Source organism: Barbatula barbatula (genome assembly GCF_947034865.1).
Source record: "Barbatula barbatula genome assembly, chromosome: 7".
Lineage (NCBI taxonomy): Eukaryota > Metazoa > Chordata > Actinopteri > Cypriniformes > Nemacheilidae > Barbatula > Barbatula barbatula.
This window is the reverse complement of record NC_136770.1, coordinates 4,572,386-4,595,345: the sequence shown is the minus strand read 5'-3', so window position 1 is coordinate 4,595,345 and position 22,960 is coordinate 4,572,386. Positions and strand designations below refer to the sequence as shown.

Here is a 22,960-nt window from a genome sequence, read left to right as displayed (position 1 = left end):
CACCCGGGTGTGTGAGGAACAGACAAGAGTGGATTACAGTCAACTTTATATAACTGACCCAAGGGCATCAAAATCCAACTTTACTCAGAGAAGCATGAGCGGTCGTCTGTGGACCGAGGAGCAGTTTAACTGCCCCGTCTGTCTAGATGTACCCACCGACCCCACGACCATCCCGTGCGGTCACAGTTACTGCCTGCCCTGCATCGCGGATTACTGGGACAACGAGGGGAGGAAAAACGGGCCCTACAGCTGCCCGGAATGTCGGCAGACCTTCAACCCCCGACCCACTGTCTGCCGGAACACGATGCTGGCAGAAGCCGTGGGGCAGCTCCGCCGGGGTGCCCTCAGCACCTCCGGGCGCGAGTCCATCAAAAGCGCCCGACGGGCGGCGTCCTCTGCGTCCGAACGGGCGCGCTCGCAAAACGCGAAACTGCCTGCGTACGCCGCCCCGTGCGACCGCTGCGCGGAGCCCCGAGCCGCCGTCAAGACCTGTCTGGTGTGCATGGCGTCGTTCTGCGAGGCGCACCTGAAGCCCCACGACACGCATCCTAAGCTGAAGAGCCACGAACTGATCGCGCCCACCGGAGACCTCAGCCAGAAGATCTGTCCCGAGCACAAGTACCTGCAGGAGTTCTTCTGTCGCTCCTGTCAGATGTTCGTGTGCTGGCTGTGCACCAGCAACCAGCACAAGGGTCACGAGAGCGCGTCCACGCAGGCGGAGCGCAACGAGCGGCAGGTGAGAGACCGCGTGCGCGCACTTGGAGATGCTTTGGTTTTGATGTAGTTATCAATTGTGATCGGTGTGAAGAACAACAATATTTCAACTATTTATAATATTTTATTTACAATGAAAACTTAAAAGTAGGTGTGAGAACTCCGACACCTTCATTTATGACGTCACTGCCCCGCAGGCTATGATGCGAGCGCTTCTCCGTCACGGCACCACGGAAAACCATCGCGTCGTAGCCTGCGAGGCAGTGACGTCATCCAGAGTCGATGTTCATTCACTGTCGCTGTCTGAAAAGGTCAAATTCAACTCCAGCACGCATGACGTGTTGTGCTTATGTGTCACCCCGGTTCGGCGTTGATGAAGTCCGGTCACATTCCTGTCCGATCCAAACCCTTCGCCTTGTGTTTTGTGTGTGTTTTCTGACGAATTAGAAAGAGATGGGCGCAGTCCTGTCTGAGAACCAACAGAGACTCCAGGACAGAGAACGAGAGCTCAAAGATATGAAGAACGTTTTAGACACGCTCACGGTAAATATCCTTCACGGTCTTTCGACCAACCGGAGATGTATTTTAGGAACATCCAGTCCCTGCAGTGCATTCACATATGAAGCATGCACGTCAAACTGGTTTTAAGATAAGTATAGACCTGAATACTCAATGGCTGGTCTTTATCTGCGTGTAGCGCTCCTCAGACGTGGTGAAAGAGGAGGCGGATGCGGTCTTGTGTGAGCTCCGGGAGTCAGTGCAGAGGATGCTGGAGCTGCTCCTGGACGTGATGCTCTCTTCTGGACAGGAGAAGCTCGATGAGGCCCGGGACGTGGTCGGCAAACTGGAGGCTGAAGTCAAACAGCTGAAGAAGAAAGATGCAGAGTTGAAAGATATTATCAACTGTCAGGACAATATTTTCTTCCTGAAGGTCAGAAAACCAGTGTGCTCCGGAACAGTGACAAAATGTAACCTTTTAGAAGACAAAAATTACAGTCAGTCACATGACTCTTGTTACATTTCAGGTTCTTTGTAATTATATGTTTTGTTAACAGTCGAATAAGTATTTTCTCAGTTCTCATGAATTCTCTCTATACAGACGTACCAGTCTCTGTGTGCCCCTCTGGAAGTGGGGGAGCTGGGGGCCGTAACTGCGAATCCAGAAGTCACGTTTGATCCTGTGAGAAACGTCGTTGTGCAACTCAGAGAGAAAGTGGTGGAGATGTGTGACCAAGACCTAGACAAGATCAACAGGACAGGTAACACACACATGCACCCACGCGCACACACACACACACACACATACACACATAGCTGTCAGGTATCGGCAAGTTGAATGTCCATCTGTATCTCTCCTCAGTTTACAACACCACAGCTTTCACAGTGGCTGACAAACAAAAGACGGGAGGAATTATGAAACGTGAGTGAATTTACAGACAAAAAGTATTTTCAGAATGTAAATAAAACGTACACTAACCCTCTTCTCTCAACAGTAGTGGTCTAGCTTTTGTTGAAACTAGTAACTTTGTATTAGCACCTACAATTGCTCATTTATGACATATCGCTTATTGCTCTCTGAACTCTTTGTAAATCGCTGTTGGATAAAAGCGTCTGCTAAATGACTAAATGTAAATGTAAAATGTATTAGAATTATTTAGTCATTGTGAAGTTTGTCAATTTCAAAAGGCCATGAAAAGGATTGACGACATGTGATCAGAATCAATTTCGTGCAAATGTCACATTAAATCTTTTCCGTCTGCACTTTTTTATCATAGTGTTCTCTGGAAAGGGGTCAAAAGCTACTCGTGCTCAAGGTATGCAAACAATTATTAAAAGTAGGGGATTGTAGGATTGTAAAAGTTTCCACGATTGTCATGTGAATGTGTTTCAGGACCCTCGCCGTTGCCGTCAATAAGCACACGAGGATCAGGTACGGGTACATCGCAGATCCTCACCATCCTCATTGCCTCTCAATGTCAAACAGTGTGATAATGATTTATATTCTTCAGGTGTAACCACACGCACACAAGCCGTAAGAAACAATGAACCACGAGGTGAGATTTTTCACTCACAATATGATCCAAATATATTATGTCATTTTTATGATTTATGTATGAGTTCTTTCTTTTACATGTTGAACATAAAAGTTAACCGAGCAGTCGCAAGCTCTCCAAGACCAGAACGGTCCGTGGGAGAGGATGGAGATGATCGTAGGACACACACTCCTCACACACACACATTTATTCTTTATAATCCTAAAATGATGTGTAGTGATGTAGTTTGTTTGTTTGTTTTGTTCTCCAGCTGACAGAAGTCGAACTTCTACGAGACCAAGAGAGACACAAAGAAGAAATGAACAAGTACATAATGATGGTGAGAATGAGAGAGAGAGAATTATTAAATTATTTTGTTATATTCTGATTAGATTCATATTTTTGATTAAACTTACTTCTTGAATTTTTAGATGTAAAGCCTTATGCTTAAAATTATTTTTGTCAAAAGATATTTTACATTTATTTAGTATTCCACATATTTTTTTCTAATGGGGTTTTCTCACTTTTTTGCAGCAGCAGACACATGGAGTTTAAGTTCAGTGAGATCAAGAGGTCGACAGAGACCAGAACAAAAAGATCAGGGTAAGATTTACCGGCTGAATATCATCAAAACACATCCAGGTCACTTCACTCTAAAATCTGAAGGAAAAAAAATCAAAAAGATTTTAAAGTCCCCCTGTGGTCGATAACTGTATCCAATAAAAACTAGTCGTTGACCATCGAAATTACACTTTTAAATGTTTTTATCCTGTAAAAATATTTTTTCTGCTTTAAATTAGCTTAAATGCTTCATTAAGTAAATGCTTTCTGTAGCAATGTTCGTAAGAAGGGAAGGAAGGAGGCGGGAACCGGCGAACATTCAATAATAAAACTTTAATTAAATAAACAATAACGTAACTGACCGACAGCCACCTCACGGTAGACTGCCGGCCATAAAACATACACACACACACACTAAACATATGTCCGGGCCCGGTCCTCTCTCGTCAACAGTCCTGCCGAACATCCTTTTAAGCTCCCAATCTCCTCCGTGATAAGATGCGGGACCGGTGCGCGCACAGCTGCTTCCACTTATCACTCACGCCACCGGCCCCGCGTCACGGCTCTCGTCCCGCCTTCCTCACCACACTTTCATACATGAACATGCAAATTAGCCACGCCTCCACTCAATCACGTCGGCAGTTCCAGACACAGCTAAAACTGAAAGTGAAACTGAGAGCTGACACAGCAGTGCAGTGATCATTTTTAGACCGAATCTATCTGCCATCTTTGCACATTTATGCCTCAACTGGTGATCCACGGGGTCAAATAAGTTGATGTGATTGGTTACAGGTTTTTGACATCATTGACCAGAGCAGTTTCAAATCGCATGTTTTAAACTTTCTTTGGTAATCTGCAGTTTTATGGAGAAAATACTCTGCAATGGTTTAAAATTATACATTTCCACATGGTTTGTCTTAAAGCATATTAAAACACCCCATAAACAACATAAAACATTTGATTTCACCACGCAGGTTCTCGATGGATTTCTTCCCTTAAAACTTTTAAAGCCGTGTTACCCGATTGTGTGACTGCATTCACATTGATTCCTTTTTTACAATAACATCACCACATGATTCTATTCTATACAGAAAGAGAAAATCGGGTATCTCAAAGACGTCAAAGTACACAAAGTAAAGTCAACCGCGATGAAGAACAAGGTGAAACACATACTCATGTTTACCTGCATATGTTTAATAATGTTTTGTTTCACATTTTCAATGTGACAATGATTTTCTCTTCCCGTGTGTCCTCAGCAGGACAGTCGGGAGAAGAGAAGGAACAAGGTGAGAAACCTCTTGAGGAAATGCTTCTACTTTGCTTTCTCCTCTAATTTGATGAGATATATGCGTAACAAACTGTATTATGGGCATAGCAACTTGAGTGTAAATACACCTAAATGTAATGATATTTAATATGTTACCTCATCATGACCAAAACCTGCTGATTCATGAGAAAGAACATCTTGTGTGCATCAATGAACACAAAAAATCTCACCTTTTGTACAAAGAAATGGAAGAAATAATGTAGGCTTAATATTTCAAAATAAACAAAATCCACAATTTGAAACCCCACAGCAAACACACAAACACTGGCTTACAATCAGATACACGAAATAACACGTACAATGAGCAAAGCTGTTGTTTATTTTTTCCAGTCCCAGCGGACCGCTGGAGTTTAAGTTCACTCAGACCGAGACAAAGAAGAGACGATAGAGAACAAGGTGACGACTGTTCCATATCTGATCATTTATATCTTGAAACAGTCAAGTGATGTCTGTGTATGTTTTTCTTCTGACAGCCAACGGAGAGATGCAGAACTCACAACACAAAACAAACACAACAGACAGACAACAACCCGCTAGACAATGTAAGTGACACATCATATTTTGACAACGAACGAGAGATGATTTCATCTATAAATGTCTTTATCCTGTTCTTATCAGCTGACAGATGGAGTCTGAGCTCTCTGCTACCTAAAAACAGGAAGAAGCGACAGGACACGGGTATAAAAACACTTGATATACTGGTTATTCTGGTTTGTTTGTTTTATTTTCTTATCATTCTATCTCATGTCATGCACTGTAAGGTGTTGTCAGAAAATGTCTGTACAGCGTGTTTACAACTTTAAAGTTTTAACCTGTACAACGAAACAGCGACTAAGTATTATGCGCTACGGCAAAATTCTATTTACTATTCTGAATCGTATGTTTTATTAACCAAAATATAGAAAGCGAGCAGTGTATTGACATTTACTTTCTGTTGATATGACTTGATAAGACATTACAAAGTTGAAACACACATTTTTTCCCAGTGTGTGTGTAAAATAATGGTATAAACACGAACTAAACAACATAGCACGTCGCCTGAAACATCCTTTTTTACATCATTTGCAACAAATATGAGAAGAAACATAATTATTTGAAATCAAATGAAATTTTTAAAATGTAAAGAATTAGACAGGGAGTTATAGGATTTTAATTTGACCTTATAAAATAAAAACCTATATGGTATTTATATTTCCAAAAACTATATTTATTTCATATTTTATTTAAATATTCATATTGTATATTATTGTACAGTAAAATAATGTCCTCTTCTTAAATCTATTACAGTTTTTCAACTGTATATGTTAAGCTTATATAAAGTGAAAAACTCTTTTTACGATGTATTAAAGTTAAAATTACGAACATTTTTATAGTGGGTAGCTTTAAACTTTAAATAAATTGCAAAAAGTAGCACAGAATTTTGGCGTTATGATAAAATAGCATTTTTACTTCATATGTAATATTTTCCAATAGTAAAAGAGGCCACACCCAGTATACAGGAGGAGACATCAATTCCTCGGAGACTCTCCTCTGCGAGCGCCTGTAAGTTGTTCACCAGCACAGATAACACAGAGTAACAAATAGTTGCTTCGCCCGATCGTTTTTATAGTTCTCGTTCAGTTCTGTGGTGCTAATTATTGCATTAATATTTATTTTCATGTAGCGTCAATGTTTTAGTGTAAATTCAGCTCAAGTTCATTTTGAGTTTTGTCATTAGTTACGATATATCAGTATATTGCAATTAAACTAAAAATGTACACATTTTCACATATTTTAAAAATTGAAGTGAAATCGATGGTGAAAAAATGAGTTTGATTTTCGAGTTCAGCATGTTGAACTTCATAAAAACAATAAAAATTTAAAGGAAAAACAACTTTTGTTACATTGTGTCCTTCACATATTCCCTGTCTGCGGATATATTATCTACAGTATATAAACCTACCTCTCTCTCTGTTGTTCGTGTAGGGGGAGTGCCAACAGAAGGTAAAGTCTTTAGCAGAAAATACAGTATGTAATGTATGACTATAATCTTACCTGTCTCACTCTCGGTCTTTCCCCTTTCTAAGTGAATCCCGGTCTCTTCTTGGACTCGGCTACTGAGGAACCGATGATGAATCCGGCTTTTCCAGCATGTCAGCATCTCCTACATTATCTTTCACATCACACACTTAATTCCATCATGTACGTAGCAAATCAATCTTAAAATTATTGTTGAACTTTTTTGCAGTGAGAGAAATTAACATTGACAGAATTCAGGCTGCGGTGCCCAGAACCAGAGATGAGTTCCTACAATGTGAGTTTTTTCCCCATACACTCAAAAGTGCCGTTGTTAGCTTATTCTACCATTTCACGCTATCTTTCCTTTTCTCCATCAGACGCGTGGGATTTGACCCTGGATCCAACCACGGCCCATCGGCGTCTAGCCCTCTCCGAAGGAGACACCGTAGCTACCCTAAAGCCGACATCTCTGGGCTACCCTGACCTCCCTCAGCGCTTTGACGGCTGGACTCAGGTGCTCTCTCTCCAGCCTCTCTCTTTTGAACGCTGCTACTGGGAGGTGGAGTGGAGGGGGCGTGGCTCTGCTCTGGGCGTGGCCAGCAGCGGCATGGCTTGTAAAGGGGCGGATGCTGGGGCGGGCTTGGGTTATAACAACCATTCATGGAGCTTGGAACTGTCAGACATGTGTTGTGCAGCCATGCATGCCAATGAGAAAATAGAGGTGCCTGTGATCTATTCCCCCCGCGTGGGGGTGTTTCTGGACCGAACAGCAGGAACTCTGGGTTTCTACGGCGTGGATGACAGTCTGGTTCCAATACACACGTTTCATGGCACGTTTCCACCCCAGCTGTTTGCTGCGTTCGGGGTGGGCTGCGGAGTGGGGGTGGGGTTGGATTTCGCAATGGGACAGTTTAGCGCAACATCAGACAGCATTAAAATCTGCCCATTGTGAACAATAGCACAAAAATATAGAAAAGCTACTTTATTTGGGAAACAATGGTACACTTTACAATAAGGTTCCATTTGAAAAGTTTGGGTTCAAAGTGAGGATCTAAAATCTTTTTTATTGTGCATTACAATTCATATAAATCAAACGGCAGTTGGTTTGTTTTGATTTTAGCCATAATAACAATAAATAACATGATAACATAATAAAACAACAATTTCTTTTTACGTTTTTACATTTGTAACTACTTTAGTCAACATGAATTAACAATACTTCTACAGCATTACATCATCTTTCAACATTAACTAAAATGTGTAATATATGTAGGTCGATACTGTCCTTCTAAAACCTCGTATGTCCAAATGATCTGTTTTTCAGGAAATGGAAAAACACTGCAGTTTTTAAACGATTACATTAACAAAGTTGACAAGCCCTTTTTAATACTTGGTTATTAGTTAGATATTTGCAAAACCAGTGACAAACAGAGAGGATGACAAATTATAATGATTTATGGCAAAACATTTAAATCATGAAATATGGAGATACAAGGTTTCAGAAGAACAGCAGTGATATTTCAAATAACTTTTTTTGTCAGTTAAATAACCTCAAGAAACTTATAAAATGCTGTAAAAATATATCAAATGTATGTTGTTCATTGTTAGCCAAGGTTGGGATGGAAGCTAATTGCTTTAAGTGTTACCAATTATTTTTAAATAAAATATATTTAGATCCACCGAGATGTTTTGGATTGTTGAAAAGTAAATAGTCACGAACATATTGCACAAACAAATTGAACGTTTTAATTTTGTTCGTGCAATATAAGGGCGGGATTAATATAAACCAGGACATTTAAGTCATTCAAGCCTCATAAAAAACATCACTTGTGTGCATTTAGAGACAAAACAATGTCACTGATATATTTTAAGATATATCAGTGCAAGTTCTTTTTATTTTAGACACCTCTAACATTTATTCAGTCTTGATCCCTGTCTGGAAAGTATTTTAGTTTCTTTTGACCGAGATGAATTACAAATTGAATTCAAGGTTAAAATGCATTTTAATGTTGTGGTGAATAACTTATAACTAGGAATAAACACTATGATTTAATTTGATGAGAAAAAATGTTGTTATCTGTCAATATAATACTAAATACTACAAAACCTGACTAAAATAAAAGGTTGATTTTAAAATTCTCTGTAAATTGATCAACATCAAGAAACAAATGCTAGGGACACATGATATTTTGGTTTGTTTTATTATAAAAAAAACATCAACAACATAATTATGCTAATACAGGGTACTGACAGCAGGAAAATAAGGTTAGATGACTTCAGACTATATCTATCTAACTGTCATAAGCACAAAAGAGATCACTTTGTGTTTGACGTCACTCTTTGTGACCTCATCAGGCATTAACCTTTGACCCGATTGGCAGCAGAGAGCTTGATGGACTCGATACCAGGAAGTAGATAAGGACACTTCAATACTTTAAAATGTAATCATGCATGAAGTAGTACCATACAATTCAGCTCGCAAATGAAATTTCATCATGGACATAACGTATAATGTACTGTACAGAAGACAAAGCTGTTGAAGCAGATAGTGTTCTTATGTAAAAGACACACTGTTTAATGTAAAACTGTGATGATGGTTTAGTTTGAATAATGTTTAGTTTGGTATGCCGTTCACAAGCATCTCAGCTCACAAACATCTCTTCCATGACAGAACTTCTAAACTTTAATACAAAACGAAAAAAGGTCAGTTTACCACACGAACGAACAAACACAACATTATAGCTTATAAAATTACAATTCAGGTTCAAAGAAAGACAAATTATTTGGTTTATACCCATACACGAGGTCTTTGAATCCCTTCTTAAACGGCACCAAAAACTCATAGCACATTTATTAAAACTCTACATCCTACATCAAATAGTTTAGCTATTAATACCTCTTAAGTTATGACCTTACTCTAGGTTGTAGGTTTGTTACGTAAAGCCTATTTACTAATAAATACAAAGAGTTAAAAATCAAAAGTGCTTAAAATGAAAAATATATAGAGGGAAAATGAGCGGAAATTGTGTCATCGAGGGGTCCGATGTGCCAAAACAGCAATATTGACTTGTTGGTAAATCTAGTTTCTGTAATCAATGAAAATGTGATTTTTAATCTTACAAAAATTAAGAGCTATACAAACAAATATATACCCGACAAAAGTGTATTTCCTGTGAGTTGAGCTCGCAAGAAATATAAACTCACACAAGTAATAAAATTTCCCTTTAGAATTGTGCCGTGAAATAGTCTTAAACCAAAACAAACGTGTCAAATCTGTCGCCGTCGCTTTGAACGGTCTAATCCAAAACGAAATCAAGTGTCAATCCCTTAAACACAATACATCCCTGAATATTTTATTACATTTAGAAACAACGATGTTCTAATAGGAGGACCGAACAAAACACATACAACTTCTAAATCCTGAGTGATCCCGTTCTTCTGTGACCCATTTTTCAAAAACTGCGTGGAATAATGCCACATGATTTAGACAGGTGAGGAAGAGCTAATGCTGGGAGTCCAGATGTTTTTGACCCTACGACCTACACTTAATGTATAGTACTGTTGCAGAGCATCCTATGACACAAGCAGACAGATGTTCAGATGTTCGGGACACGCTCCTAAACTACAACCTCAGAATGAAAACGAACCCCTCAGGTGAGGCAGTGGAGATGTGACCTCCTGTTTCTTAATCTTGCTTTTCTCTTCATCTGTGACTTTTTTCATCACCTCGATCCTGTTAACATACCTCGCCATCTCAAGAGTGACCCAAAGTGACCACGCTTTTAAAACAAACTTACAGAAACCTTCATATTCCCTGTCCGTTACAGCATTTACCTTTAGACTTTCGTCCTTCCTTTCTGCTGGCCATCCAGACTACATTCAACAACCTTCTTCACATGCATTTGTCTTGAATACTACTCACATCTTAAAATCTCCACTGCCCCAGCTAACACAGAAAATAAGTGCAATGGTGTGTTAAAGAGAAATATAAAGAGTGGTAATGATGGTAGAGAAAAGAATGGCGGGAAATGTTGGAGGGGAAAAGAAATTAAAAGTATTCCTACTTGAGTGCTATAAGGCCTTAAATCTTCATATTTAAGCAAAACGATGCTTTATTACTTTATTATTGTGCTTTTAAAATATCACCGTTTTCATCTTCAAGTCTTATTGGAGGGGGAATAGACGGGTTATTAAAATCAACAAAGATATAAAGTCAAGGTCATCCCCTCCCTCATCCTTATGAATTAGGAAGGTTGGGCGGGGCCTGAGAAAGGGAGGCGTGTCTACGTGCGGTTCGTCGAGACTCATTCGGGTTTCCCCAGGGTGGAGTGGGAAGGGCCAGGGAAGTAGGGTGTGGGGGTGGTACGGGAAAGGTGGGACTGGAGAGCGACGCGCTACGCCGACTGACCATGGCAGGCAGGCTTTGATTCCGCCGAAGACCATCCAATAAACTCCCCCCTGTTGCTATGAAAGTGGCAGATTCTTGCGGCTGGTCGGCGTCGGACCCCTTGAGCACTTTCTTATCCAATCCCAGTTTACGCAGCTGCTCCACGAGCTTGACGCTATTCCGCTCGGGCTTGTTTGGCTGCTCCTGAGGGAACCTATGATCCGGGCTCAGGAGGTCCGGTCTGGGGGAGCGACCGAGTTTTAGTCCGTAAACGTCTTGTAGGAAGAGCTCGGCGGGGCGGGAGGCCAGGAAGTTGTCCGAAGAGGTGGCGCGTGAGTCGAAGGGCACGGGAGAGGGGCACGGAGAGTGGGAGGGGGAGTTGGGTGGGGTACTGGGAAGACGACGCAGGGAAAGGGGCTTTTTTGGCTCCGTTACAGTCGGCCCTTGAGCAGAGATGCCTTTTTCCAGAACTAGTTTGGCGAGGCCACCGGGGGCCGCTGCGGGACGGCGAATGGGGAAAGAGTCACCCAGACTCAACCTGCAGGGTGTGACTGGAGTACTAGGACCGGTCCGAAGAGAACTGGGAGTGTAAGCGCCGATTGAAGCACTACAGACAGAGCTAACGAACAAAAGAGAAACACATTTGAATTCATGTCTGCAATAGAAAACATTATAGAATAATTGTAGAACTGAAAATTAGGTCTTATCAGGAGAACGTTCCATAAAAAATGTTATGTAGTAGTCAAACAATGTAGTAAACCACATTTCTTAAGATGTTTTGTAAGCAATAGTTCCTCTTAAACAAGTTCAAAACACCACAATGACACTATCTTACCTGGGTGTCACCTGTGTGCTGTCACTAGGATGCATGATCCGACAGGTAGTAAAAGTGTATGTGGAAAACGTTGAGCTTTGATATTTTCCAGGATTTACACCTAAGAAAAAAAAACATGATACAACATGTGATAAAACAGATCTTTAAAATCAAATCTTTTTTATGTCACAGATCCCTTGATGCATTCAAAGGAGGATTACAGACCCATTGGTACATTTAGCATTTTAAAGGAATAGTTCACCCAAAAATCTCATCATTTACTCACCCTCTTGTCATTTCAAACCTTTATGACTTTCTTTCTTCCCTCGAACAAAAAAGATGATATTTTGAAGACTAAACCAATGAGAGTAAATGGCTGCCACTTATCAACAAATATCTTCTTTTGTGTTCTGCAGAAGAAAGAACGTCATACAGGTTTGAAGTAATGAGACGGTGACAATGATGATGGAATTTTCATTTTTAGGTGAACTATCACATATCTGTCTATATCAAATAATATTTGTAGGACTCCCTGCAACACATGCCATTCGACAACTTGTAAAGTAAAGTAATTTACCTGTAGAGGGCGCTTTACACCCAAGATTTAGGGGGGGCAACGCTGTTTCAGAGATTCCAGAGGCACCCGCAGGTGCAGAACTGGCTGTCTGGTTGATTGCTGTTGCTATGGAAACCACAGCTGCTATAGGCACAGGGGAATTCCTTAGGGATGCAGGAAGGGGCGGGACATTCGTTGGCGTTTGGGCACGACTTCTCTCTCTCTTTTCTTCGGGAGTGGACGACGACTGCACGTGAAACGTAATCCCCCCGTCATCCTCATCTTCCTCGTTGGTCTTTGTGCTTCGTGCGGTTTCTTCCTTACTTGTACGCTCCCATGATGGCTTTTCTTGGTTTTCATCTTCTTCGAGATCAGTGAGTTGATAGACTTTGTCTTGAGGAAGAGAACGGAAACCTTTGGTGACGACGCCCGGATGGGGGTCTAGAATAGTGGCCAGGTGGGGTTTAGCCAGCTGCTGCCAGTGATGAAGGGTCAGAGAACCTAAAGGAGAAGAAAATAGTAGCAGGTGAGCAATATTTCCTAAAAACTAATTTTTCCGTGTGCATCCTTCACATCTCACCTTCCATCGGTTTCACAATCTGCAGTTTCTCAGGCAGAAAGGTTTTGAAACAGCTGGAGGAGATGGAGAAGTCTGATAGGTTGGTGAAAGAGGAAAACCCGCTTCCCATTGGTGAACTACAGCCGCTCCCGCCTCCTTCCAACTCGGCAGCCGCCAGCTCCTGCAGCTTCCGGTCTCTCTCGGCCTGGAAAAACTGCCGCTCGCACAGGAAGTTCTGCCTGCGCAGAGACAACCGATGTATAGCCGACGTTAAGTTGTTTCCTCCGGGAGAGCCGGGCTGACCCAGGCGAGAACGCTCTCTGCAAAACAGATGATTATTATAAACGACAATAAAAACATTTATACAGAAATAAACATAGTCACATCCCTTCTACAAACACTCACTTGGTGGCATCCAGATCCCTCTGGATCTCTTCCTCTGTGTGTGACTGATGGGGCAGCGCTGTCATGACAACACCGCCATGGGCGGAGCCAGGGATGGGAGGCATGGCGGCTTTCATCGTGGACTGATTCACCGCCCTCACAGTCTGGAACACACGCTTGTGGGCCGACCTTCAATCAGAAAGCAAGGTCAAAGGTCATTTGAGGTGAAGGACTGAATCAGGTGTGTAAAGATGTAAGAATGTGCCTCACCTCTTATCCTCAAAGGCGATCGCTTCCTCTACACTCACTTCTCTCCTCATTGATCCTTCAATCTCAGCCGCCAAAGAATCCTGAACGACAAAACGACGGTTATAACCGGATTCTAGTGTACAGTTATTGTCACGACGGTGTGTGAAGTGTCTCACCATAGGGTACAGTCCATACGGCAGGTGTCTGCGCAGGCCTGCAGATGGCGCGTTCTTACTGCGCAGTTCCTTAATCTCCTCCTGAGACTCGTGTAACATTCCAATGCATTCTGCGTTCCTGTCCACCATCTCCTTCAGCTGACACACACACACAAAGGTTTATATTGTGCAGGCTGTCGGAAGGGTCATTAAACCGCTGTATAGAGTATGTACGGCTTTTCAGAGTCACAGTGACTAAGCTGACTGTTTTAAACATGTTAACACCAGATTTCAGAAAACCAGAGGCTTTAATCCCACAGAATTATGATTTGTAAATCTGAGTTTGTGAGTTAGTGCACACTTGTGTGTGTGTGAGGTTCACCTCAGCAGTGAGCTGGCGTTGTGCTTCCTTTGAGGCCTGAAGATGAACTCTCAACTCTTCTTTCTCTAAGGCCAACTGAAGAACATAGTGTTATCACATGATTATACAATTCAGCAAACAGACACAAACACACAAGTACACTTCAACACACACAATAGTACACATCAACAAATACGCGTGCGCACACACACAATAATACACCTCAACATGCACACACGCACTCAGACGCACGCAGTGATATAATAAATGTATACATCGATACACAAACACAACATAAATACACACACTTACTGTATGCTATAACAAACCCATGCACACATGCGCACATGCACGCTACAAAACAACAAACAATATTGCAAATCAACACACATGCACGAACACACACACACATGATATTACAAATCAGCGCACACCAATGGACATGATAGTACATATCAACACACGGGCACACACACACACACACACACACACACACACACACACACACACACACACACACAATAGTATACATAATCATGCACGCACGCACACACACACACACACAATAGTATACATTATCATGCACGCACACATGATGACAAATCAGCACACAAATATCCACACGATAGTACACATCAACATGTGTGCGCACGCACTTAAAGTATGACATAATAATTGATACACACAGACACACAATAAATCGATACACATAAACAACACACACACACACGGACATTAATATAATAAATCGACACAAACACAACATGATATATCAACGCAAACACGAACACACACAATAGTACACATCGACCTGCACATCAGCACACACACATACCAGCCGACATTATAAATCGATACACAGACACAAAATAAACAAAAAACACACACATATATATATAATGTGTGGTAACAATCTTGAAAAATCTTCAATTGTTTAATGATTTTAAAACGTTTTGAAAGAATCACAACAGAAGATTCTGCACTAAAGCAGCATTTGCAGCATTGCGCTTTTTGTGTAGAAGGTCACATACTAACTGAAGCACACAAGATCTTCTCAAATCGTGCTGTGCTTTATCTCCCCATCCCCTGTAATCTAATACCCAGCTTATCACCGTCTTAAAAGTGCTGAGATCATGTGAAAGTGGTGCATGTCTTTTACTCTCTCTGACCTCTTTGATTCGGTGCTGGAGCTCAACGATCTGTGAGAGTAACTGTGCAATCTCCTCCTGATGTCTCATTAACGCCTCGTTCTTCATAGAGAGGTCCTCTGTCAGCGTCACCATCTGACTGTTCGATTCACCTGAAGTCAAGCATCAAATAAGTGCTCCTAAAATGAACCGATGATTTAAACAGTAAGCAGCACACAACAATGATGCTTTACAAAACAGCATTGGGTGCATCAGTCAAGGCAATCCCAGAATGCACTGCATCAAGCTGTGTCTCACGTCTAGATACTCACGTAGTTCTTTCACGCAGTCGTTCACCAGCTGCTGTTCCTTGTCCTCATACGTCATGGTTTCTTTCTTCAAATAACAGGCCTGCAGGACATCGGAGCTCACCATCAGACACATCTTTAAAGAAACACTCTTGATCTAACAGGTTAAAAACATTACACGCCTCTGATCTCAAAGAGAGGTTCTCCTCCTCCAACTCCTGTAGTTTGGCCTGCAGCGCCTCCAGCTGGTTGAGGGCGAGAGCTGCACCTGCCGGGGTAGAGTGACGGAGCGGCGTGGAGCAGCTGGAGTCGGTCTCGCTCTCCTCGCTGGCGCTCGCCACCATACGCAAGAGTTCATCCTTCTTGCCCAACTCGTGCTGAAGCTGATGAACCTGACAGAGTAAGATGTCAAAACAAAAAGTCACTTGCTCTGCCTCTGCAACGACTTTCTTTTCGGCTGACATCATCATAAGGTCTTGGAAATCGGTCACCGTATAAAGATAAATCGTGTTGTACCTGATCAACAGCCTGTGCGAGCTGTTCCTCCAGAGACTCGTTTCGTTCCTGCAGCACATGATTCCTCTGGAGGAGAGACTGACCAATCCGAGCGGCCAATTCCAGATCCCGGTCCCTCTAAAATGACATCACGCCATTACACAACCAATCAGAAACAACCTAAACAAAGCACTTCTTCACATCTAACAGTTCGTTTCACCCACTTCAGCCAGTAGATGTGTGACCACGTCAATGTCATTGTACGTCTTGGTCATCTGCTCCACCCGGTCAGAGCTGAGAACTACAGGGTGAACAAGATGAAACTGAAGTGAAATTGAAACATTCACACATATACTGTACAGACATTTATCCTACAGGCATTCAGGTAACACGTGTTTTCTTAGGCTAGACCGAAACAGAAAGTGATAAAACACCCAATTACATGCGTATGCATGCACGATACTACACATACCACCTGACACAAAAGGTGCATTCATAAAAACATGTCTATTTAGAATCACATGCATTTACTACAGACATGACTTATTCTAAGACTCCTTGAGGCTGTCTACAGGGTTCAGTCTTTAAAGGAGTCATATTCTACTCTATCATACATTTGAATTCATCCATATATTTCTATACATAATTTAAAGCTTTGGGTTGTGACATCACCTAAAAAGAGCATGACATGTTTACTATGATATGACCCCTTTAACCTTTGTTCTCTACAAAAGGCATCTATGTATGCTGAGGTGAGGTGAGGTCTGGTACTAATAGATGCTGACGCCAGCATATACACAGAAAATAAAAGTGTGAAGGTGAGACGGATAAAGGCAGCTTCAGAGAGAAAGACAGCAGGTTACCTTTAGAGAGACTGTCAGAAGCATTATGAGCATATGAGGAGGAACCCACAGCTAGAAATGCTGCAGAATATAGAGAGAGAGCGATAGAGAGAGAGATAGATATAGGATATAAAGCACATGACAGTAGTCATTGTTCCCTTCCCATTAGCACTCCTGAATTAAGACAAATTCTTCTCATTAGTATAAAAACACAACCACCACTATAATAAACTACATCCTTATTTATTTATTTATTTAATAATATTGAATTTTTGCATAACAAGCCAGTATTTTTATCTCCCATCACACAAACCTGTTAACATGACAGATTTAAAGTGCATCATCCTTTAGCCTTTTATAAGTCTGGACCACCTTAAATGTTATTGACATGTTTTTATATTTGGGAAGGAACATCATCAAAAACCTGTAGTGTACCGACAGACATGCTCTTCTGCTCACATTTCATCAGAATCTCCCTTAAGGCACAAACCACAGGAACACAAAGTCGACCTCGAATCATCATGACACAGCAGTCGCAAAGACTTTGATCTGCTTTGTCTGCATTCAAGAATTATCTAAGCAAACATGAAGTCCAGCAGACATCAGCACTAAGAGACATTACTTAACACAGACACGTGAAGACCTTTGATCGCTAGTAAAACATCACATCAGTCAGTATGGTCAGTTCACCTAGCAAATAATTTGATGTCATTTATGACCATCAAACGTACAAAACATTTTTGACATTGTAATAAAGGCGATGTTTAACGGAACAGCCAAATGGATTACGATAACTCTTCTGAAAACAACCCTTGGTTATAGCGCTCAGTCTTTTGGTTTTAGTAACAGTAAATCCACAAATGTACAATGATCTCAACACACTAACCACAGTTTAACCAATTACATGGTGTAGTAAAACTATGGTAATAGAAATGGAAATCAATGATATGGTTAATACACTTTTACTATAATAAACCGTGGTTACTTTTCCTGAGAGAAACAGGAAGACTAACCATCGACAATTACATTTGATATTGATTTTATTGAAAAATGTATTATTGAATATTTGCAAATGTATTATTTACTGCATTCAAAATGTGAGGTTTGGCCGATTCCTCTTTATAAAAACACTATAGTAAATACATTTTCCTATAATAACACTATTTGAAAGAGCTCAAATATTCTTGCAGAGATGTAGATTGAGCTATATAGCATACTGTATTTTATATATTTTATAGAAACTAGAGGTGAACAAAGTATTTTTACTCATTTTAAATCTTTAATAAATCATATTTTAAAAATGTAGTTCTAATGAAAGATTTAAGTTTAAATAAAATTGTATTGTTTTTAAAAGGAATAGTTTAATAGTTTAAAATGAAAAATCTGTCATCATTTACTCACTCTGTTGTCATTTTAAACCTCTGTGATTTTCTTTCTTCTGCAAAACACAAAATAAGATATTTAAAAAAATGTTTGCTATTAACCAAAAACCGTTGGTCTACATTGACTTCTATTGTGTGGATTGACACACAAAACCAATGCAAGTCGAAGGGACCAATGGGGTTTTCTGTCACAATTTTTTTTTCTAAATATCTTCCAGCAGATTCGAAAGAAAGACAATCACACTAGTTAAGTTAAGAAAATCAGGACAGAATTTTCATTCTGAAGACAAACTATTTATGTTAAAGTGGATTAAAAGTTAAATAATTATGCATATTACGCAAAAGCTTAACCTTAAAGGGATAGTTCGTCCAAAAATGAAAAATCTGACATAATTTACTCACAATTTAAAACAATTTCTTCGTTCCTATGAACACAGAGAAAAATATTTGAAAGAATTTTAGCAATTTTCAGTTCTGGGAAATCAACCACTACCATAGTACCAAATATATTGTTTTTTTTGTTCTGTTGAACACATAATGAGATATTTTGAAGAATTAAGAGTCCTTTGGCACCTTTGACTAGCATTTAATTCTTCCTACTATGGCAGTCAACGATGTCCCGGAACAGAAAAAGACCAACGTTCTTCCAAATATCTTTCTTTGTGTTTGACACAAAAGTTCTTAATACAGGTATGAAATGACATGAGCGTACGTAAATGATGACATCATTTTCATTTTTGGATGAACTATCCCTTTAATTAGCTACCGACTGCCTCCCTGGTTATTTTTACTCTCTGGATCATCACCCAGCTGTAAGAAACTAGGGCAGAAAGTCTCGGCACGTCCCTGACTGTGCTCCCCTCTCTTTACAGTGACCCAAAGCCACCCCACCTCTCTTTAGACATTAGCCGACCATCATCATCCAGTTCACACGGACCCCTGCTAACTACTTCCTGTTAGCCCCCGATTCGTCTCTGCCATTCCTGGATCAAACCAGGAGGCTGCTATTTATTTCCACCCCATTATCTGATTTATAATACAGATCGATGCAGAAATATGAACTGTAATGTTCTGAGACAAAGCATTTTTGTGGCTCTACAAGACAGCGGATAATGAATGTTTTACCCGAGACAATTAGTCTCGCAAGTTATCGATTTAACTGGACAAAGCACTTCCTCCCATCTAACAGCGTGTTTATTTTTGTTCACGTCTTGAGTTTTGCTGCAATGAACTGTATAGCAATTTAAAAAACAAAATGCACCAACACTGTGTGTTGTTAATACAGAATTCAGTAGGAAACAGCTCATGTCGGATCAGATACCTCGCATATCGACAGGCTCCTGATGACATCAGCACCACATGAGCGCTCACAGACGACATCAGCGCAAGTAGTGCAAGATGCAGAGAAACAGGAGCCTACACTTCCTGTGCACAATGCAAGTATATGCCCCAAACTAGTCGAAGAAAATGTCCAAGCAACAATGCCAGCAGAATGCCCCAAATATACATTCAACAGCACAAAAAACACACACTGAGAAATCTCTGCCGTGAGTTCACCCTGAATGTCCTGTCTCTCTTATAGATGACCTTGCAATGTCAGAAGTCCTGCACGCCCACAAACGCTTCAAAACAACACACACACACAAACTTATCCTCGCTGCATGTAGCAATCCCAGCTCACCTTCTGCAGCAAACTGATCATAGAGATCTTCATTCAGTATGTTTAAAACCGGCATGTCTGCTCTCTTCTTCACTTTACTCTCTATGTATACATCTGCTTCCACCCCCTGCCTTCCCGACTCACACGGAATTCCTGTGCCCTTGCCAGGGCCGGGCACACACACACACTCACTCACCCTCAAGCATATAAGCCTAAGTGTTAGGGAATAACTTACTAAAATTAACAGGTTGATTAACAATCTTAACAGGGTGAGAGTGAGCCGTTGGTTGCAATTTTGCCACTAAATTTCACAAAGTTGACCTTTGCAGTTGATTCAGATTGATGCTTTTCTAATTCTATAAATGAATGACATAGCAATACTCTATTGAAGAGATTAGATTATTATAAATCATTTTTAATATACTGCATCTCAACATTGAACAGATCTTTGTTCTTGACACCGTGTTATCTAAACAGAAATAGCAACTAAGCAGTCACGCACACGTGTTTGGCTACATACACACACACTGGGTGACTTACTCATGTAGCGGAAAGTTTCCTCGGCCAGCATGGGAGAGATTGCGCTGGGTTCTTCAGGAGAACAGGCGGGTGAGATGACCCAGTCCTGACCCTCATACAGATATAAGGAGTCCCTGCCGCAGCCGCTGACATCTGCGTCACACAGCTTACTGCCCTCGTCTGCAGGAGTCGCAAAAAGAAAGAAATTAAGACAATGCACATTTTGTGTTATAAAAGGTTTCTGTAGTAAACTCTATGTTTTAAGTTTTACTTTCTCAGACTCTCAAACACACCTGTCCCAGCAGCTGTTTCCTTCTTCTCCACGCTCATTGGCTTCACCTCAAACATTCTGATTGGTCAGCTGGGCGAATGAGGGCGGGGCTTCGCTCTCATGCCCAAACCGCACAAACAGAAGATTTTCGCCTTACATCATGTTTTGCATCAAAACACAGCTGAGGTGTACAGACTCCAGACTTCATCTGAAAGAAACCCACAACAACAGTATGATATTGACAAATTGTCCCTTTGCATGTTGACTGAAGGACACACAATTCTGCAAAACAAGTCATCTGTATAAAATGTCTTCTTTATGACAACCTCTCTCTCTGTAATATGAAAAGCTTGGCAGGATTTGTCCCTCCAGCTGTTGGGCAGATTAACAGTTCATTGCACACGGCTCTCAACATTAATAGAAACACACTTGGTATTTTAATTTTAATAGAAATCGGAAACTATGAATGCACCATAACGTTTACAGAGCACGATAACATTGGCCGACTTCAAAACATATCAAAGCGTAGTTGAGAAATGGTTAATCTATCGATATTGTTGTAAATGTGTGGTTAATATGGTTTTGATACAAATAAAACCAAAATACTACGCTCACTAATAGATAACACAAAGTTATCATTTTCGTAAGGTTTCCTTCCTTCCACGTGTATTGAGGGGGAGAGATCAAAACAAACAAACTCTCCTCCAATTGTTCCTCACCGTAAACAAAAGTGAAAGTTCGAAATCAGCACTTGTTTTGTGTGAGGTTACCTTTTATAACCTCAAGGCACGTTATTTTCTGCCCTATTTCTTTTCATAAACGTTCAACTAAACTTTATCATAAAATGTAGCACATTCACGTTATTTATTTGCAAAAATTGTGTGGCTGGCTATATTATTGTTACTATAAATTTTTTTTTAAATGTTACTGGCTCATGTCACATAATTCACAATCATCTATTTTAAACCCTTCCCCTTCCTGTCTTTAAGGAAGTTTTTTTGTAGGAAGTAAATACTGTGATGACAATTTCTGTACTCTTACCGACAATGCACTGGACCACGATAGGAAACATGTCACCAATATATGAACTACAAATAATGGAAGCTTTAATGATCAGACTGATTTTCATATAACAAACTTCCTCTGTGTCTTGTCCTCACCGGATGAGAATGTCTACGTGGATACGTCAACATTATTCAAATGTAAAGTCATATTTGTCAGGGTGCGGTTCTGCTGTTCAAATGCTTTACTGCCTCTTTAATGGCATACGTTCAAATTTCTTAATGAACACAAACATCCAAGAATGACATATAATCTGTTCTCCAGGTCAGAATGGATATGTCCTTGTCGGTCAATGCTGAATTAAATAGAATTTCTTTCAATATATTTAATTGTGATTTCAAGGGGATTTAAAGGAAAAAGACCCTTCAATAACAGAATCTTGTCTTGATGATTCTTATAGGAAGATTCATTCTGGACACAAAATCACATGATCCCATGTGCGAACCACAAATGATCCTCAATGTTAAGACATGATCAGTTAAAACCCCTGTAATCGAATAGGCAACAGTAACATATGATCGAGACCAAAACAGCGATGAAACCATCCCATCATATTCATAACGCCAGCAGGTATCATTATGGCAGATTATACAGTTCGGAAAATTAATCACGTTCAATTGCACGATCACAAAATGAACTTTAACACTCACAAAACCATGCACTGAGATGCACGCATATGTGTTTTGATCTGCATATTGAGTCGGATGGATTTCTAATGGACAACAGCCACCCAACATCGAGAAACACACCCGTGATTCTCACCCACCGCGACCGTCAGATTCACCCACTCACACCTAACGTTATACGCATCAACATCAGCCTGGATAAAGATGAAATTCACCCCGTCTCTTACCTCCTGGTGACTTTAAAGGCGTTTTTCTGAGCGCTACTGGCGCATGTGGCCGCTGTCACCTCGTACGTTGAGACAATAGAGAAGCGCGCGGAGGGAGGGGTGGGGGCTGGCTAAGTTTTGGGCAGATCGTTACATTACGAAGCGTTTCTTTCGAGATAAAAGTCCCACCAAAGCGATATCACAGTTTTGCCTAAAATGTAAAATAACGATAATAAATATTAAATCGTCTAGTAAATTATAAATAGCATATATTTATGTATGCGTTTTATTATATGAAATATAAATATTTGTTGGTACTATTATTCACTATAATTAATTTTGAATGGAAATTGTTAATGTTGTA

General features: G+C 40.6%; 2 protein-coding genes across 4 annotated transcripts; one reads left to right on the top strand and one right to left on the bottom strand.

Annotated features, from left to right (window-relative positions):
- Nucleotides 1-8,765, top strand: trim25l (tripartite motif containing 25, like). Of its 2 annotated transcripts, none has more exons than XM_079459774.1 (21): nucleotides 1-736; nucleotides 1,162-1,257; nucleotides 1,412-1,645; nucleotides 1,814-1,973; nucleotides 2,075-2,134; nucleotides 2,490-2,528; nucleotides 2,606-2,644; nucleotides 2,724-2,768; nucleotides 2,862-2,924; nucleotides 3,019-3,087; nucleotides 3,282-3,350; nucleotides 4,400-4,468; nucleotides 4,565-4,594; nucleotides 4,966-5,031; nucleotides 5,109-5,177; nucleotides 5,254-5,313; nucleotides 6,109-6,177; nucleotides 6,601-6,618; nucleotides 6,702-6,767; nucleotides 6,863-6,928; nucleotides 7,011-8,765. In XM_079459774.1, exons 1-21 carry the CDS (start codon nucleotides 95-97, stop codon nucleotides 7,583-7,585), a joined length of 2,604 nt encoding a protein of 867 aa, XP_079315900.1. In that variant the 5' UTR covers nucleotides 1-94; the 3' UTR covers nucleotides 7,586-8,765. The 2 variants fall into 2 exon arrangements, with proteins under 2 accessions (XP_079315900.1, XP_079315901.1); XM_079459775.1 differs by having other exon boundaries at nucleotides 4,568-4,594; nucleotides 7,011-8,759.
- Nucleotides 8,766-8,817: 52 nt separating this feature from the next.
- Nucleotides 8,818-22,694, bottom strand: trak2 (trafficking protein, kinesin binding 2). 2 transcript variants are annotated; one of them, XM_079461155.1, is made up of 16 exons: nucleotides 22,618-22,694; nucleotides 20,725-20,910; nucleotides 20,453-20,611; nucleotides 16,253-16,329; nucleotides 16,050-16,166; nucleotides 15,716-15,925; nucleotides 15,558-15,636; nucleotides 15,268-15,398; nucleotides 14,120-14,194; nucleotides 13,759-13,896; nucleotides 13,604-13,683; nucleotides 13,355-13,522; nucleotides 12,971-13,269; nucleotides 12,412-12,891; nucleotides 11,856-11,955; nucleotides 8,818-11,639 (listed from the first exon to the last, which is right to left on the bottom strand). In XM_079461155.1, exons 2-16 carry the CDS (start codon nucleotides 20,777-20,779, stop codon nucleotides 10,871-10,873), a joined length of 2,937 nt encoding a protein of 978 aa, XP_079317281.1. In that variant the 5' UTR covers nucleotides 20,780-20,910; nucleotides 22,618-22,694; the 3' UTR covers nucleotides 8,818-10,870. The 2 variants fall into 2 exon arrangements, with proteins under 2 accessions (XP_079317281.1, XP_079317280.1); XM_079461154.1 differs by lacking the exon at nucleotides 22,618-22,694 and adding an exon at nucleotides 16,892-16,951 and having other exon boundaries at nucleotides 20,725-20,905.
- Nucleotides 22,695-22,960: the final 266 nt, after the last annotated feature.